The following is a 16,413-nucleotide window of genomic DNA, read 5'->3' on the forward strand; positions in this document are numbered from 1 at the left end:
CAATTTTTCTGCATGACTTCACATTAAGTTTTCAAATACGAGACAAGGGTTAAGGTATCATTCACACGGACGTCTGAACCAGGCGCTTTTCTGGCGTCAGGTGGAACAAAAAAAAAAAGTCTCCATGCAGGCATTCAGCATCACGTAAATGCTGCATACGCTGTTTTCTTAACGTCAAATTCTACTGAAATCTTGACAAGCGTTAAACAGCAACGTGCCTTAAACAGTGTCAACACTTTCATCTTTTACACATTACTTAATAAACCATGAAACAAGTTCGCCTTCTAAAACACCAGAGAAAAAGGGCTGGCTGGGTAGTTGGTTCCTCCTCTCCAGCGTACTGATATCCTGTTTCTATCTGGTTAGATCTGCAAGGCCTGAACAAACGTATCTTGTGACATTAGCGAAGTCTCCCCACGTGCTACATCTCTTATAGCAAAATGAAATGAAAGGTGACAAGCATCTTCATACTGGCAATATTACGTGTTCCTGTCATAGGGCTGCGCATGAAGAATAGTGTGCTAAATTATTGATTAGTATTGAACAGAAACGCATGCACACAGTGCAATAGTCAGTGAGAATGGTCATGTCTTTGTGCTTTTATTCAACCCCCTGCACCGTTACGTTTCCGCAATATAAACACCAAGTAGAAATGTTAAACTCTTCATGTTTTTGAAAAAAATTATTTTTACCCATGCATTCATATAAATAATGCCATTATTGATGCAACAGTATTGCAATGAAGGGACCATTTCATCTCATGTGCTGCATGTTTTTTTAAAAGAAAACACAAAAAGCACAATTACATAACATAAACCGATTGTGGGCCTGTTTTATGATAAATATGTCAATTTTTTTTTTAGTTTATTTCTTTCTCTTCAGTACAAAGTCAAGGCACAGGAGGAGGGGGGTCCCTCGCTCTCAGGGCGGATGCAGGCAGTGGTTGAGCAGTGTAGACAAACTACAACAAAAAAAGAAAGAACCACATACAGTGTAACACGCTTTACGGACAGCAGCTAACATTAGTTGGACGTTCCTGTCACTTCACGTGGTATTACGATCAAAGACGCTTTTTTTCTGGCAGGCCTTCAAAAAATGAAATAAAAAGTCGCGCTGTCTTTGCATGTGATTTACAGCGGGTGGGAAACTGCCGTCTGCACGTTGACATGCTTTTTGATGGGTTGCGTTGTTTAAAGGCTCCTCCTACTTACATTTTTTTCTCTCTCTTTTTTTTTTTCTTTCTTTTTCTCCCGGTCACTTTAATATAAAGATTGTGTTCTGGGTGACAGAATTATTTACACATCAACTACAAAGGAAGTCTCATTTCGTCTACTTATGTAAATCCTGGCACCAGTGAACATGCTTAGCGCCGCACTTTAGCACCATTCTGATAAAATAGTGGCCCAAAACATTTACCAAAAGAGACGTTGGGGAGTAAAGATTTGGTCAGATGGGCTTCTGTAGCAATAATACGCAAGCAATAGCACTGGTGTGCTGTCGATGGAAGAATGTATTATTGCAATTATACCGCAGTTTAAATCCATATTGAATTCAAACCCATTGCGAAAACAAAACTGTTTTCTATCGGTGCTAATAATCAGAGAACTGTGAAGGCATGAAAAGTTACTTGAGGCTGTACAGTAAGTGTGTGTGTGTGTGTGTGTGTGAGAAGGAGAACATATATGTATATATGTGTGCAGATATTCAACGTCCATCAGGTCCCAGACCTGCTCCTTGGTTCACCACACTTGACTACAATCATGATCTGGAACAGGTTCTTAGTAAAAAAAACTGGAGACCTTGATGGACAGACGAGAACCTCTTTGTGTGTCTGTGTGTGTTCTACGTCTCTGACGGAGGATCCTCCAGGCTTTTAATTAGGTCTGCATAGGCACTGGAGTTCATGAACCGCGGGTACGAGTCGCGCTGCATCAGGGTGTAGATCTGCTGCTGCGCATCGTCAAACGTGTTGGAGGAGGGTTCCTGCATGTTCCGGTTGATCACGTCGCGGACCCGAGAGTCCAGACTCACCTAGTCACACAGAGCAGGAGACAAACCGAGATCTCTCAGCAGCTAGCTATATATTATGCAAACATATTGAGATGTCAGAACCGTCAACTTGTCTGTCTGGACTCTGCGGTACAAGCACAGGCCGCACGGTGGCGCCACTGTTAGCAGTGTGGCTTCACACCTCCAAGGTTTTGAGTTTGAATCCTGGCTCGGACCTTGTTGCATGCTCTCCCCGTGTTAGCGCCGTTTTCCCCCAGGACCTACGCTTTCCTCCCGCCGTCCAAAGGCATTTGGAATACTTGTCTATCTGCGTGTCTACGTCCATTTTCCAGGGTTGAGCTGCAGCGCTTCTGAAATAGACTAATGGCAACTGTGGTCGGCCCGGCGGCTAGCTGTGGTTTGAATTTACGAACCGCCAAGGTGCCACTGAGCAAAGCACCGTCCCCACACACGATTTTTCATCAAAACAGATACAACATCTAATAAACCTGCACCATTGGGAATTATTAGACATTTTTATTACCTGTAGGGGGAGTCCATGAGCAAGTAAAAGGCATCTTAGAATGTGCTGCAGGTACCTCTCGTGGGGACAGTATGGAGATGAAATCCTCGTAGATCTGCCGGACCCGTTCCTCCACCACGGTCCGATTGGTCTCCTTCTTCAGCTCCTCGCAGGCCAGCCAGAAGAGCAGGTTCTCCTCGCTGAACTCCGTCCGCAGGAACTGGCGGAAGCGGCCGCGGCCTGCGGGGCTCTTTATCAGGCGCTCGAACGACTGTGCCCAGCAGCGGGCTTCCTCCAGGCTCGGCTCGGGGCTGTGGGTGGATGTCAAGGTTGCCCGTTGAGCTGTTTATTTGGTCTGAGCTGACGCGAGCGCAGTACTGTTGTTAGATGTGTACGTGCAGCCGTGTTCTAACTGCATTAGCGGAATTTGAAGGGTTGCATGAACCTCCTGCCGTGACGGTTCAAAAATCCGAATCAAATCTTTTTGACATAGTAAACCAGTTCAGACAGATTTAATAACATTAATAGGCCTGTAATATCAATAATAACAATGACAACAATAATAATTACTATAATAGTTTATGGTGATTAATAATATTCTTATAAAGGCATGTAGGACATAACTTACATCTCCTCACAGTTGCTGGTCACCTCTGGACGTTCATAGACGAGTCTTTGGATTTTCTCATCCTGAGCAGCCCGCACCGTCAAGCTGCCACACACACACACACAAACACACACTGTCCAGAAATAGCCCGAAATAATGCACTTTTTGAAGATAACCTAGTTATACAACAAACGTGTTTTGTTCTTCCTCCCTTGTACTCGCAAAACACACACACACACACACACACATACAAAGCGGCTAAGAAACAATGTGAAATATGTAACATGTGTAAGGCGCAGCCAGTAATATGCTCCGCTGGGACTGTCGCTGTAAACACCGTTGCTCCTGATGCCCCTAATGAGGCGGGATGAACACCTGCACCCCGGCGCTCATGCATGTTTAATCACATGGACGGACAAAAACATGTCGGCCTCACACGTGCGCGCCATTGTTGTCCCCACAGCCACTTTGGTGCGTGCCCCTGGCGCAGTCGGGGCCTAGCGGGTAAGGGCACGGTGCTACTGAGGTCCCCGTCCCCCGGTGTGCTGCCCTTCACGGGTGTTACCGTACCAGGAGCAGCTGCAGCAGCAGCACCAGCAGAAGCAGCAAGCGTTCGGGGGCGCGTTCATCCAGCTGTGTGCGCGTGTGTTTGCAGCGGGGTGGGTGTGTGTCCTGCTCGGGGCGTGTGTGTTGCGCGTTTGCACCGTGCCTGGTGCCTCCTGCACCTGCTCCGAACCCATGGGCTGCAAAAAAAACACACAGAGAAAGTAGTACTGGTGCACCGTACTCATGACACCGCATGAATTATTAACAAACATAATCAATGCATTCATAAAGGTTTAAAGCATTTTATAGCATTTTTAAAAACCTGGAGGCATTATACATGATTGGCAATATATTCTTCAAAGTAGTAACGCACTCTGAACTCAACACATATACATATGTATATATATATGTGTGTGTGTGTGTGTGTGTGTGTGTGTGTATAATACCTATATGCATTACTAATACTATTATATGCAATATACCAGCTCAGGGTCTCTTTCTCTACACATATCATGTCACTGTTTCATGAAAATATGGAAATTCTGTTATAAACACATTAGGTAACTCAATATTTGATCAATATTTGACATACGGGCTTTTTTTTTTTTACGTTGCTTGCATCTTAGATAAACAGTGGTTCATTTTTCACAGGTTTGTATTGGACTTTTGCACAATGCTGTATATATATGCATATTTAAAAATCTACTTCGCTGTTACATGTTATTCTGTTATACTTTAAACTTTATACTCTGTAATACTTTATACTCTGTACAATTGCAATAGATATATTATGAATATCGGCCTTTGCACCAGGCTGCAGTGTCAGCTGCAGAGTAGTTCATAGTGGAAAATGCCGGAGTAGGCTGTAAGGGCCTAATGAAGTTGTTGGAAATTGATTAGCGGCGTCCTGGAGGAGACAGCGGTGTCCCGAGGGGCCAATTAACCTGCAGCAGCATCTGGTAACAAAATACTTTCCTTTTTTTAATTGCCAATTCAAATGTTCACATATGCACGTTACATACATACATACCACAGGTGACTTTCCTGAATATCTTTGACTGAATTTTTATATTTCTTTTCCACCTGTTTCACAGCGCAACATGCACAGCACTCTTTTACGACAGAATTTGGGATTAGATGTCAGATTACCACGATAATAACTGTTATTAAAATCCAGGGATCCACCATTCCTTTATTTTCCTGCATGCATTTTACAAATCGTATTTCGGAACGGACATCAGTCCATCGATCGTGCCGCGCCATCACGTCCTGCCGCCCACATCTGGCCCGCAGCATCAGCACCAGCGCCGGAATTCGCAGCTCCGCGACCGAGGACGCGAAGACGAGCAGAAAAGGGGGCTTTAAAGAGCCAGGTCTACTCACCGCATCACCGTGGGAGCTGGACGCAGACGCCTCTCCACCGGATAAGACCCATCTGCGCGTCGGCGCTCCACCGTCGGCCGGCGCCGCTGCGCGCATGCGCGCCGGCACCCGGCCTCCCACGTCACGATGGACAGAGGCCTGGATCGATTCATCGCGTATCACAGTTAAGGACTGTGGCTGAAAGTTGGATTTTTTTCTTCTATGCCCCATAATCTATACATTTATTTGATTGAGAAATAATTTTTTCAGTTATTGTGCTCCCTGACTAAGTTGTTTTTAAACGTACAAATGCAGCTATTATTTTTTATTATTGCTATTATCATACATATTTTAGCTTGCAGCTCAGATAATCAGTGGTTTTGGTTTGTTTAAAACAGTCCTGTGTATTATTATTGTGATCTGTAATAAAACCTGCACTAATAAAGCCTAAGTACATCCTAAACATTCTGGATGTATTCATTGTTTAACGCAGAAACAGGCATCCAAGAAGATGTGTGAGTTTATTTAAGCATCTAAAGATTTACATTTATTAAAAAAAATTAATATATACAAACACAAATCCAAGATTTCAGTACTTGCCCTCATTGCATCTATATGCGCAAAATTGTTCTGAGAACCATTTCGTGGCTTTAGTCCCATAATGCGAATGCAAAACATTCGTTTCAAAATGGCAAAAACGAATTACATTTTTTAAATTACTGCAGCCTCAGTAAAGGAACAATACAATTTTGGTTCAGTGTCCTAAAGTACATCAAGACGTAATTATTACTCCAGATTATGTACTAATTCCTCGTGGTGTGATTTGCAGGTGGGAGGAGCAGGAACGTCCTTCACCTCTAGATGTCGCACTTTCCCTAAATTGAAGCCTGAAATGTGGAGCCAGAATATTAGAATACAAGTGCCATGTATACTTGCATGCGTGCTTTTCAATTTCCAATTTCCACCCGTAAAAAGAAGTTTGCTCGCACTGAAAACTACTTGTATTTAGAATAAAATGAACAGATATATTTGGCAAGTGATCTGTATTTGAATACAAGTAAATATGGCACTATTCTGACCCCATACTGACCCACCACACCGTGCCTTCACAGTGGGCAGCCATGAAAGGCATGTGGGGACCTTACTCAGTGACACCTTGGGATTCGAACCGGCAGCCTTCTGACTATCTGCTTCCTTACCCGCTAGACCTCCGCTGCCTTTGGTGCTACGTCATTTAAAATGGCCTTGTTTCAATGAAAAATTAGTTTGAAATTGAATTTGAAATGCTTTCAATATTAGTCAATATTAATGAAAAAGAATAATTATTGTCCCATTTCCTGATGCAAAAGATACACAACTAGAGTGAATTTAACCAGTTCTATTTAATCAGCTATACTAAGGTCAAATGTTTTTTCTAATAATCAATCAAGCAAGAGATGCTGCATCCACTGGAAAATTATTGCTTATAATGAGCCAGATATTATGCAGATATTTCATCATTAGCAGACATTTCCATCTACCAGAGTCTAGAGGCCTTCGATTAACCATAATTCGACTAGCGATTATCGATGCATCACGATGCATCCCATCAATTTTTGTACATTACACCATATTATCTTTTAAATACGTCAGTGAGATGAGAGTTAAGGCCTCATTCACACAGGCATCTTAACCAGCGTGGACAGAACACCGACCATTTTTCAAGGCGTCCACACGGGTATTCAGCACCAGCGTCTGGTCAGCTGCGCGTTGGGATGCTGCATGCAACGTTTTCTTGCAGTCAATTTTTCTACCGAAATCAATCCTTCAGTTGATCCTCCTCAAACCCCCCAAATCGAACAAATATGCATTTCATAAAATCCACCTAATGTAATTGATTGAAAATGCTTGATTTAATACATTTTTTATTGACCAAATTGCTGTGAAGGGCCCTGTAGTTATTATGATCAAACCATTACAGTAACATGATAATTCAGTAAAATAATTGTATAATTCATTTGTCCATGCCATGATTACATATTGTATGTTATGCAAGTCTATTTTTCATGCACAAGGCACAAGGTTCCTCTGCAAATGGAACACTTTTGTTGGTGTTTGATTAGAACACAGACATGAGGTCACTAATGCATCAGTGTCAGCGCTATCACTCTGCCCTCCTTTAATAAAACCGCTAAATATGTAATATGCACGCACATATTATGTATGCACACCTTCCACCGTGGACGTCAGATTTATTCCAAGATTTACTGAAATTGAATTTAGTCTAGACAGGTTGCCAAGTTCAGCTTTTCCATGGTTATTTAATGTGTCTTTCAGTCCTTTTATATGTACATACACTTTTATACACACACACGCATGCATGCACACACATATCTATATTGTGTAAATTCTATATTTATTTGTGTGTGTATATATATTTATTATGTATTGTATGTATTAAAATATATACACACACACATAAGGTTGCAATTGGAATTATATATTGGTCATAAAATATAATCAGATCTGATAATTTTTGTCACAACTGTTGTCACATTTTTATAGGGCAGGGTTCAATTTCATCTTATTGATTGGACTCCTGACTCCAGTTATCTCTTGGAGATGTTATTATCCCTGCACTGCACATGGTGTGTTTGAAAAAAACCTATAATTATTTGTGTGGTATTAGTTTAAGCAGACTGTGTTTGTCTATTGTTCTGACATAGAGGAACATTTTATGTGTGTATATTGTTTATGTGTACGTTAATAAAAAAAAAGAAAAAATGTAATATTTATAGCATTTACAGTGATTGAAATTGATCATTAAAGGAGGTAGATACAGTTTTTAATGTATATTATGGTATGGTGGTTCTCTCTGTGGCATGCATTCGTGGAATAAATTCCAAGACCGAGGCAGCAGACTCAGTCATCGGGGGAGACTCAGGGGAGTGGCACTGAACTCCTGTTTCTGGAAGATTCCCTTCATGCATCTGTCTTCTGCCAATGCATTATTTCCCGGCCTCATTAGGGCTGGGTTGAAAAGCGCCATGACTGCAGGAGGGGTGACTTTGTATGCCATAGCAGGTCAAAGGGCAGGTCTCCTTGGTCCCAGTGGTCTTCTCATCTCGGCCATCTGCACTTGAAGGTACCGTATGGAAGAGAAATGGTTCCATTGGATTTTGAAATTTTATTAGCCTTTGAATTTCAAGCACTGATTTTTTTTGCCATTGAAACACAGTTTCTGAACGTTTTGCTGTAATTTCAGTAATATTTTTCAATGCCAACAAGTTCATAGTAAAAGATTAAAGCATCAATTTCAAGTATGCTGAAATTCAACTAGTCAGAAATTCAACTCCAAAAAATTCAGCGTTATCATTCGGCAAACTAAGTATGAGCAATTAATTAGCAAATCATATGTTAATGGAAGCAGATCTGTCCATTTCAGAAAATGAATCCCAAGTCAGTCACGAAATTCAAAGGCTGATAAAATAACCGGCGCCATGCAGAGAAAGTCTAGAGATGCCATGTCCAAGACAGCGGTGCTGTGAGAGTCCACTACCCACAGAGACAGTGGCACTCATTTTAATAAGAACAGGTCATTACAGCAAAATGCACACGGAACACTGGGTAACATCAAAAGCAGGGGGTGTCAGAGTAAGGCATCAAACACATTAAAGCACACATCTCCATTTCCACATCCCTCCCACACCCTCAGGACAACAGCCAATGGCCGCAGTCGGGCTATTCTGCAGATAAATTACATACGCTAAAACCAATAATTAATAACCCGGTACTTTATAATTATACAGAGGTGAACTGTAAAAGTCGGACGGCTTAAGTGGTCGTTCACACTCCATTTGCACCGCCAAGCCTAATAGGATTTGATGCTGGCGAGAGTTTCACAGTGATGCTTCAAGCGACTGCTCATTCAAATGCTCCAGTCAAACAATTACATTTAAAAAATATCCACTTCTCTGAACCGTGGTTGACATTCATATCTGCTGGAAAATTCAGCCATCTAGAGGCTTCTAAGATGGGTGACAAAATTAAAAAAGCTTTAAAAAAGTGAAAAAAATTCATCTTTATGTTACATTATTTTCTGTTGTTTTTTTCGATTTCCATGGGATTGATTAATGAGCAAGTTGTTAACTTTTTACAGCCAATAGCACTAAACATTGTTGGAAATGTACATTTCAGCACTGAAGGTCAGCCCCCTCTGTCAGGATAGAAATATTTCATCATAAGATAAATCATTTTGCACTAAACCGCATTGACCTTTCACTCCATGTGCCCCCAAGTGCACCATCTAGCAACATTTCCCACAAATTCCTTTCTCTGCTCTTTTTTTCCCTTTAATTTGTCAGCCATCTGCAGCTTTCACACAGCGTGCATCAGAATAATAATCTCCTGAAGGGACATCCCAGGAGAATACAGAACCATAATTTAATGACGCATTATGCTCGGCTGCTTTCAGGAAAATCTCCTTCGCAGTGAGGGAAAACCGGGGTCCTGCGTTTGTTTCCCCAAACCAGAGTGTGTCGTATCTGTGGCAAATCCGAGTTCAAAGCCTACAATGGCGTCTCTTTGAGATGAAACGTGTAACCTGTGGTCAGATTAATATTTAATCCCCGCAAACAGAAGCGGGGCGGCATGTTCCACAGCAGCCCACAGGTGACACTCTGCATACTGTACACACAAATACATTCCCACACAGAGGCAATGAAATCCCAGAGGAACGTACAGCCGATGACGACAATGCCCCACATTGACACAGCAGCATGTAAAGGGTTGACTTTTCTACAGCGAAACACTAAAATCCGACAATCATCAGCGTTATGATTATATACATGTCACGAGTAAGTACTGAGCATGCAGATTACATGCACGCTGCTGCAGATGACAGCGTCACCCCGGCGGGCCGACAACATGTTACAAGCACACAGTTCATACAGACTGACACCGTGGAACATGGCCAGCTTTAGCCCCCTGTCCAGTTTAACATCATTCCGGTCCAGGATTTGCCCTCTTCAGTTTGACCTAAGGCCAGCATTGTGTCAGTAAAAATGTGCATTAGTGTGTGTGTGTGTCATGTGTGTGCATGTGTTTAGTCTTCTCTCCCTTGCTTTGGATGCTTTACATCCTGGACCTTAAAGTGCGCTTTGTTTCAATAAACTATAGATTTAGATTTGTTTCGATTTTTTACTACTACTAGGAGTGTAATTTATTTGAAGCGCCCTCTTTCACATTCGATAGGTCATTACAGCTGGGAATGGGATGATGGATTTATGTGTGAAGCCTGCATCAGGCCGTGGACCATTCGCACGTTATCTATGGATGATTAGCTGACTGTTGAACTGTTACTAATGTAGACCAGGGTTGGACAAATAATCCATATTGTTTGGTGAACAGGAGCTAATTATTTCTTGAGCAGTCCTCACCATTTCATCAACGTGTTTTTTTAAAACTTTCAAATTCTTACCAATTCTTTCAGTTTTGTCCCTCTGTTGAACGTAGTCTGGAATACTAGCGCTTGGAGACCACATGTTCTTACATAACAGTGAAATTTGACAATGTCTTAAGGTGTGTCTATGATTGCCAGAGTACTCCCCTTACACTTAGGCTTCACCTAATTATTCCCACCAATCTTTTCTATGTTGGTAATCGTCTGGAACAATTTCTGATAATCGTAACAAAAGGCATCAGCCCTACAAAGCAGAACTAGATGTGTCTCAAAGCAACGCTTTATGAACAAAGCTTTACAAGCCTAATAATTGATATGAATTTTGATAAGTGTACATGTGGATGCTTCAAACGGAGAGTACAATTGAACAGTAGCAGGTTAAAATGAAGGAAGGACGCAATAAAACGTTTCAAAGACACGCCAGTAGCACAAAAAATGAGCGTGGAGTTAAGAACAAGAACAGAAAGATAAAAGAAAGGGAGGACGTCCCAGCTGAAAGCACTGATGTCCCTGAGGAATAGGAGCGATTCCATCCGCATCTCCAGCTGCTCCCAGAGGCACCGGTGCAGAACTTCCCTGACTCCTTAATCTGCGGAACCCTCCGGAATTCTATTACCCTGCGGTAGTTATGGGAGACATAACGCGGCCATAAACGCAGTGCCGGGCTGGACGCGGTCCCGTGAAATCGATGACGTCAGGTGGGCAGATGAACTACTGGCGCGCTTCGCAGGCGGGATGATTTGTCTTCTGATTTGTGAGGATGAGTTCAGGAGAAAGCTCGAGGTTTAGGGAAGGAGGCTGTACGGGGTGACACATCTCGCCGTAGGGAATAAGTCAGTCCGCGCGAGTCTCGTAGCCGCGGAGGACGCGGCCATCCCGTATCGGAGGATCTGTGGGCGAGCGCGGCCACCAGCGACCTTATCAGATGGGGGGAAGGAGCCGTCCTGCTCCGAATGTCACAGCTTTTAACGGGGAACCGCAGTGTGGCGATTACAAGATGGACAGCGCTGGCACCTTCTGTGGGGTTTCATGGCGTGACCACACTTTTATGCAATCAGTCATAGCGCTACATCCGTTTTGGGGGAATATGGGATTGCGGTAGCGCCCCAGACGGGGTCCTGTGTCACAAGGCGGACGTGACCTGCGTTAGGCCCAGCTCGTGGGAGTCCTCCTTCCCCGTCTGGGTGATGGAAGAGAGCTCCACCGCTAGTCATGCCGGCTTGGCGGTCCTTGGTGGGCTCTCAGCCGGGCAGGGGGTCCGACGTACGGTGCCGCCTTCCCTGCCGCTCCCCCTGGCCTCGTGACTGCCCCTCCCCCTGCCACCTCGGGCGGTGGGGAAGCAGAAGTCCTTGAAGCAGCGTTTAAAGTTCTCGTCTAGGAAGGCGTAGAGGACCGGGTTGAGGCTGCTGTTGGTGTAGCCGAGGGCAACACAGAAAAAGTAGGCCGCCATCACCGGCGTGGTCTCTGGCACGCCCACCAGGGCCTTGACCAGGATGAAGATGTGAATGGGGGTCCAGCAGACCACGAACACCAGCACCACCACCAGCACCAGGCGGGTGATGCGCCGCAGGTTGCGGTCCTTCTCCCGCGAGCCAGACAGCAGTCGGACGCTACGTAGGCGGAGCACCATGAGCGAGTAGCAGACGGTGATGATGAGCACGGGAACGACGAAGGCCAGCACGAAGACGCAGAGCTTCATCAGCGTGTCCCAGTATTCGTACGGGTCGGGAAATTGTAGGGCACACTCCGTCGTCCCTGTCACAAGAGAGAAATTGTGAAAAAGGGGACATAAACGAAGAATCTGTGTCCCGGGGGGGTGGGGCAGAATATATGAATGATCGGTGCAGTAATTACTGCGGCACTTCAGTGACGCATGCCCTCAGTTTAGTCGGCAGCAGACATGACCCGGCAAATCCATCACCCAGCCGGGTGAGCCAGATCTTTTCGTCTGACACTGCGGACCCTCACGTCCAGCCAAGGTTGCCGTGGCCTACATTCCACCCGCCCTGGCGGATTTAACACTCTGGGAATTAGAGCCTCTCCCAAGCTGGCATTTCTGGTCGAGGTGAGTTATTTACCGATTTAAAATGTGAGCTGCCAGACTAAAAGCAACCTCCAGAAGGTTCTACTAATGGCATGAAAAAGATGTGAAAAGGTCACGTTGGAAAAAAAAAAAAAACAGAAGTCAGGCTTTAGTAACTCCGTAGTAACCTGAGAGTAGTACATTGGGGAAATGGGACCTCCTCATGTAGTGATGCCACATTTCATGCAGGACACCTAACATAGCATGATGCACCAGTGGTGGCGAATCATAACTCGAACCATTGCCTCACACTTAATATTAAAAGCAGTTTATTATCAACAGACATTGAAATGAATCCAACTGATAGTGAACTTAGCACTAACTTCAGATCAGAGCTGACAGAGCTGAAAGTCAGTACCTGTACTACCCTCCACTTACTGCCACTGTTTCTGATTGGTCCAGATCCTGCATGTCTTACCCAATCACTATCCCCTTAGAGCCTATCAATGATTGTTTTTTTTAACGCTGCGTTCATCTGTTTCAGTATCACTGTCAAATACCGTCTAATTTCATATGCCGTCTGGCAACCTTATCCACGCGTGTTATGGGATAAAACTGGAAAAAAAAACAGCATGGCTGCTTTCCATATTGCTTGGTTGCTACATTTTTGAGAATGTCAATTGGGGTTGAGAAACTTTTCACCAAGATTCCCACTGGGGCAGCGGTGGCCTAGCGGTTAAGGAAATCAGAAGGTTGCCGTAATCAGACGTTTGCCAAGGTGCCATTGAGGTGCCACAGAGCAAAGCACCGTCCCCAAACACTGCTCTTTGGGCACTAAGGGTGATGGGTTAAAAGCAGAGGACACATTTCGTTGTAGATGGGAAATCTCTAGTCCACGGTTCACTCTGAAGTCTCTTAACCTGACTGTGGCTTAACGTCAGTACGTCATGAACTAATCTTGTTAGTGTAAATGTGCTGTTCATTTTAGCAGTTAGTTTAGCTTGAGCGTAAGTTAGCGGTCACGATTCACAAGTACCTCTCATTAACTTCACTTCATATTCATGCATGCTATTCATGCATGCTATTGAAATAAGTGTAATACTAAAATATCGAACATATTCCAATAATCAACCACGCTAGGATGAGCTAGGCATGTAACATGCGGAGGTTGAAAATCGTCTATATTTACAGCATTTAGGTTGACGCTCTTATCTAGAGCGACGTTAAGGCGTCTATCATTGTAACTCCTCACTAGGACTCTATCTGCAAAAAACTCACAACTTTGTTATAATAATTTTAAAATATTATTTAAAATATTAAAATATATGTGATAGAAAAATATCACCAAAATGTGTTCATTCATAGTTTTGATGCCTTCAGTGAGAATACCAATGTAAGAAAATACATTGACTGAGAAGGTGTGTGTGTCCAAACTTTTGGCCTTTACTGTGTGTGTGTGTGTGTGTGTGTGTGTGTGTGTGATCTCACCATTGTTGGTCTGGGTGCCCCCCAGCACCATGGCCGGCACCCCAGCGGCCGAAGACAGCACCCAGATGCCGACGTTGATGACCTTGGCCTTGAGCGGGGTGCGGAAGTCGAGAGCCTTCACCGGGTGGCACACGGCCACGTAGCGGTCCACGCTCATCATGGTGAGTGTCAGGATGCTGGTGAACATGTTGTAGTAGTCGATGGAGATGAAGACCTTGCAGACCACCTCGCCAAATGGCCAGGAATTGAGCAGGTAGTCGGCGCTCTGGAAGGGCATGGTGGTGGTCACCAACGCGTCGGCCAGGGCCAGGTTGAAGATGTAGATGTTGGTGGCCGTCTTCATCTTGGTGTACCTGTAGGAAGATTAAACTTCATGGTCGCTGCTGAGCGAAGCACTGCTGACAGCACCAATAAAGACTCATTTTTCATGATTTCACTGAACCATTTCTGTCCTTGAGCATAAATTGTAGAAAAGAACTTAAGGTGGAACCTGGCATAAATATGTAAAATGCACAAGAGAAATGACATTTTTTTTGCAATTTATGCTGTTTTTAATATTTTACGTCTTCTCAGGCTGTCATGGAACCTCTCCGAGGGTTTCTCCACCGTTGCTCTTCTTGCCATATCTGATCCAATAGGCTTGTTATTTCAATTTTAAAGCAGTAAAATAATAAATATAATGTATGCTCTGGAGAACAAGATTGGAAAACAAAAATGCATAAAGTCAAATTAGCTTTGGCTGGGGCAAGAGATGGAGGAGGTGTGAGATCGCACTTCCAGTGTGCTTACAAGACACACACACACACACAGACACACTCGTAATGTCCCTTCGCCATAACAATTTATTTGTGTCCCCCTTCATAAATCCACCTCCGCAGGCTGCAGACGTCTAAAGCAGTGCCATAAAAAGCCACCGAATCAGCACGATGCGTGTCAGAGCAGGTGATCACTCCAGTAAATCACACTTAACCACACCGACTTACCGGTCACACCAATGGGAACACGTACCAACACACAATGGACAATGTCTGAGCCAGATGGAGAAGACAAATCAAAACCCCTGACAGCAACAATCAGGTGAATCCCTGGACACACTCACACACACACACACTCACACACACACACACACAGTCTGCAGGGTGGCCCTGGTTGTGTCGGCACCCTCGGTGGGTGCTGTAGAACCTGGATGGGAACCCACAGCTTCTAATCGGCTGTTTGAGATACATTACACACGTGTGTCTGGGATTCGAACCCGGGCTGGAAGATTTCAATAGAACTTGACAAGCTTAAAAAAGAACAGAACAGAACAGAAGTGTTCACGCCTTACCTGACAATGACATACATGACCAGGCAGTTTCCCATGAGCCCCACCACGAACACCATGGAGTAGACGGCGGTGATCACCGGGATGATGGGGGACATGGGCTCCTGCGCGCCGCCGCGGGCGTCCGACGCGTTGGACATGGCACATTCGTCCTGCGCGGAGAAGGGACAGCGGTCCTCTTTAAACACCTCCATGGCGAGACGTGTCGGTCCCTTCGGTGAAAGTTCGGAGTTGCGCGCGCGCGCGGGGACTGGCGGGGACTGCGCGACACCCTCGCGCGGCGGGCTGGGTGGCATCGGGCGCGTGCACGCGGACCCCGCCCCCCTCCCGCATCACCCCCACCGCCACACGCAGAGCCATGTGCGCCGTATCTCCGGCATCCCATAATTTCAGAATTCATTTCACACGGCCGCTTCACGACGATGGCCGGATAAAACACGACAGCACATGCAGTGGCACCAGTGATGTAAAAAGAAAGAAAGGATGAGTGTAATTAGCGAGACCCCCGTCCTTCCCACCATGCCTTTTACACCAGGGCTTTCGTTCAATTTGTGTGCATAGAATTCTGCATTAAAACGATCTTATAATAAATTGTATTTCTGTTTTAACGATCTGTTAAGATGATCTATGAAGATGATATCCATGCTCCATAAGAAGGTCCCATGTAATGAATATCTTAATAACCAATTAATAAAATCTCTTCTCCTGTCAGATGCGGCAGGCAGGTAATACTTCCAAAATCCACTCACTTGTTGCAGCAGCGTTATCCCCGACGACATAGATGTACTTGCAAATAACTGATGGGATGTAAAGTGTGAAAAACTGCAGAGCGGTTGGGAGAAGAACGCTGGCTATTCTGTGTCTACATGAGCCATGACTTCACCAAAGACAAGATGACAAGAAGACCCAGGAACGAATCAATACAGGAGATGATCAGACCCAGAGGAGCCTGGTAGATCAACAGGTGTCGGGTGCACATCGGAAATCACTCAGAGCTGCCACAGTATTAACCCCTGTGACACGGGGAGGGTCTTCTGGGATCCCCCCTCCAGCCAGCCTGGCCAGGAGTCTCAGAGAGCGTCCTGCCCCTCTGAGCACCGTGCAGCCATTG

At 44.7% G+C, this 16,413-nt stretch overlaps 2 protein-coding genes across 2 annotated transcripts; both read right to left on the minus strand.

Moving 5' to 3' along the window:
• Window positions 1-588: 588 nt before the first annotated feature.
• LOC114776038 (regulator of G-protein signaling 20-like) lies at window positions 589-5,129 on the minus strand. The gene is made up of 5 exons (XM_028966644.1): window positions 5,049-5,129; window positions 3,690-3,862; window positions 3,141-3,224; window positions 2,589-2,823; window positions 589-2,031 (listed from the first exon to the last, which is right to left on the minus strand). Exons 2-5 carry the CDS (start codon window positions 3,857-3,859, stop codon window positions 1,843-1,845), a joined length of 678 nt encoding a protein of 225 aa, XP_028822477.1. The 5' UTR covers window positions 3,860-3,862; window positions 5,049-5,129; the 3' UTR covers window positions 589-1,842.
• Window positions 5,130-8,604: 3,475 nt separating this feature from the next.
• On the minus strand, window positions 8,605-15,553 carry LOC114771708 (delta-type opioid receptor-like). The gene is made up of 3 exons (XM_028965022.1): window positions 15,306-15,553; window positions 13,979-14,331; window positions 8,605-12,222 (listed from the first exon to the last, which is right to left on the minus strand). The coding sequence occupies exons 1-3, from the start codon at window positions 15,494-15,496 to the stop codon at window positions 11,678-11,680; spliced, it is 1,089 nt and encodes a 362-aa protein (XP_028820855.1). The 5' UTR covers window positions 15,497-15,553; the 3' UTR covers window positions 8,605-11,677.
• Window positions 15,554-16,413: the final 860 nt, after the last annotated feature.

Source organism: Denticeps clupeoides, chromosome 2 (assembly GCF_900700375.1).
Source record: "Denticeps clupeoides chromosome 2, fDenClu1.1, whole genome shotgun sequence".
In the NCBI taxonomy this organism is placed as follows: Eukaryota; Metazoa; Chordata; class Actinopteri; order Clupeiformes; family Denticipitidae; genus Denticeps; species Denticeps clupeoides.

Excerpts from the sequence above, each read along its gene's own strand:
- LOC114776038 (XM_028966644.1), bottom strand. The coding sequence starts at position 3,859 with ATGGGTTCGGAGCAGGTGCAGGAGGCACCAGGCACGGTGCAAACGCGC. Across the intron at positions 2,824-3,140 it reads ACCAGCAACTGTGAGGAGAT|CCCCGAGCCGAGCCTGGAGG; the intron begins GTAAGTTATGTC and ends ATCCACCCACAG. Across the intron at positions 2,032-2,588 it reads CCATACTGTCCCCACGAGAG|GTGAGTCTGGACTCTCGGGT; the intron begins GTACCTGCAGCA and ends CTGTGTGACTAG.
- LOC114771708 (XM_028965022.1), bottom strand. The coding sequence starts at position 15,496 with ATGGAGGTGTTTAAAGAGGACCGCTGTCCCTTCTCCGCGCAGGACGAA. Across the intron at positions 14,332-15,305 it reads GTCATGTATGTCATTGTCAG|GTACACCAAGATGAAGACGG; the intron begins GTAAGGCGTGAA and ends ATCTTCCTACAG. Across the intron at positions 12,223-13,978 it reads GGGCACCCAGACCAACAATG|GGACGACGGAGTGTGCCCTA; the intron begins GTGAGATCACAC and ends CTCTTGTGACAG.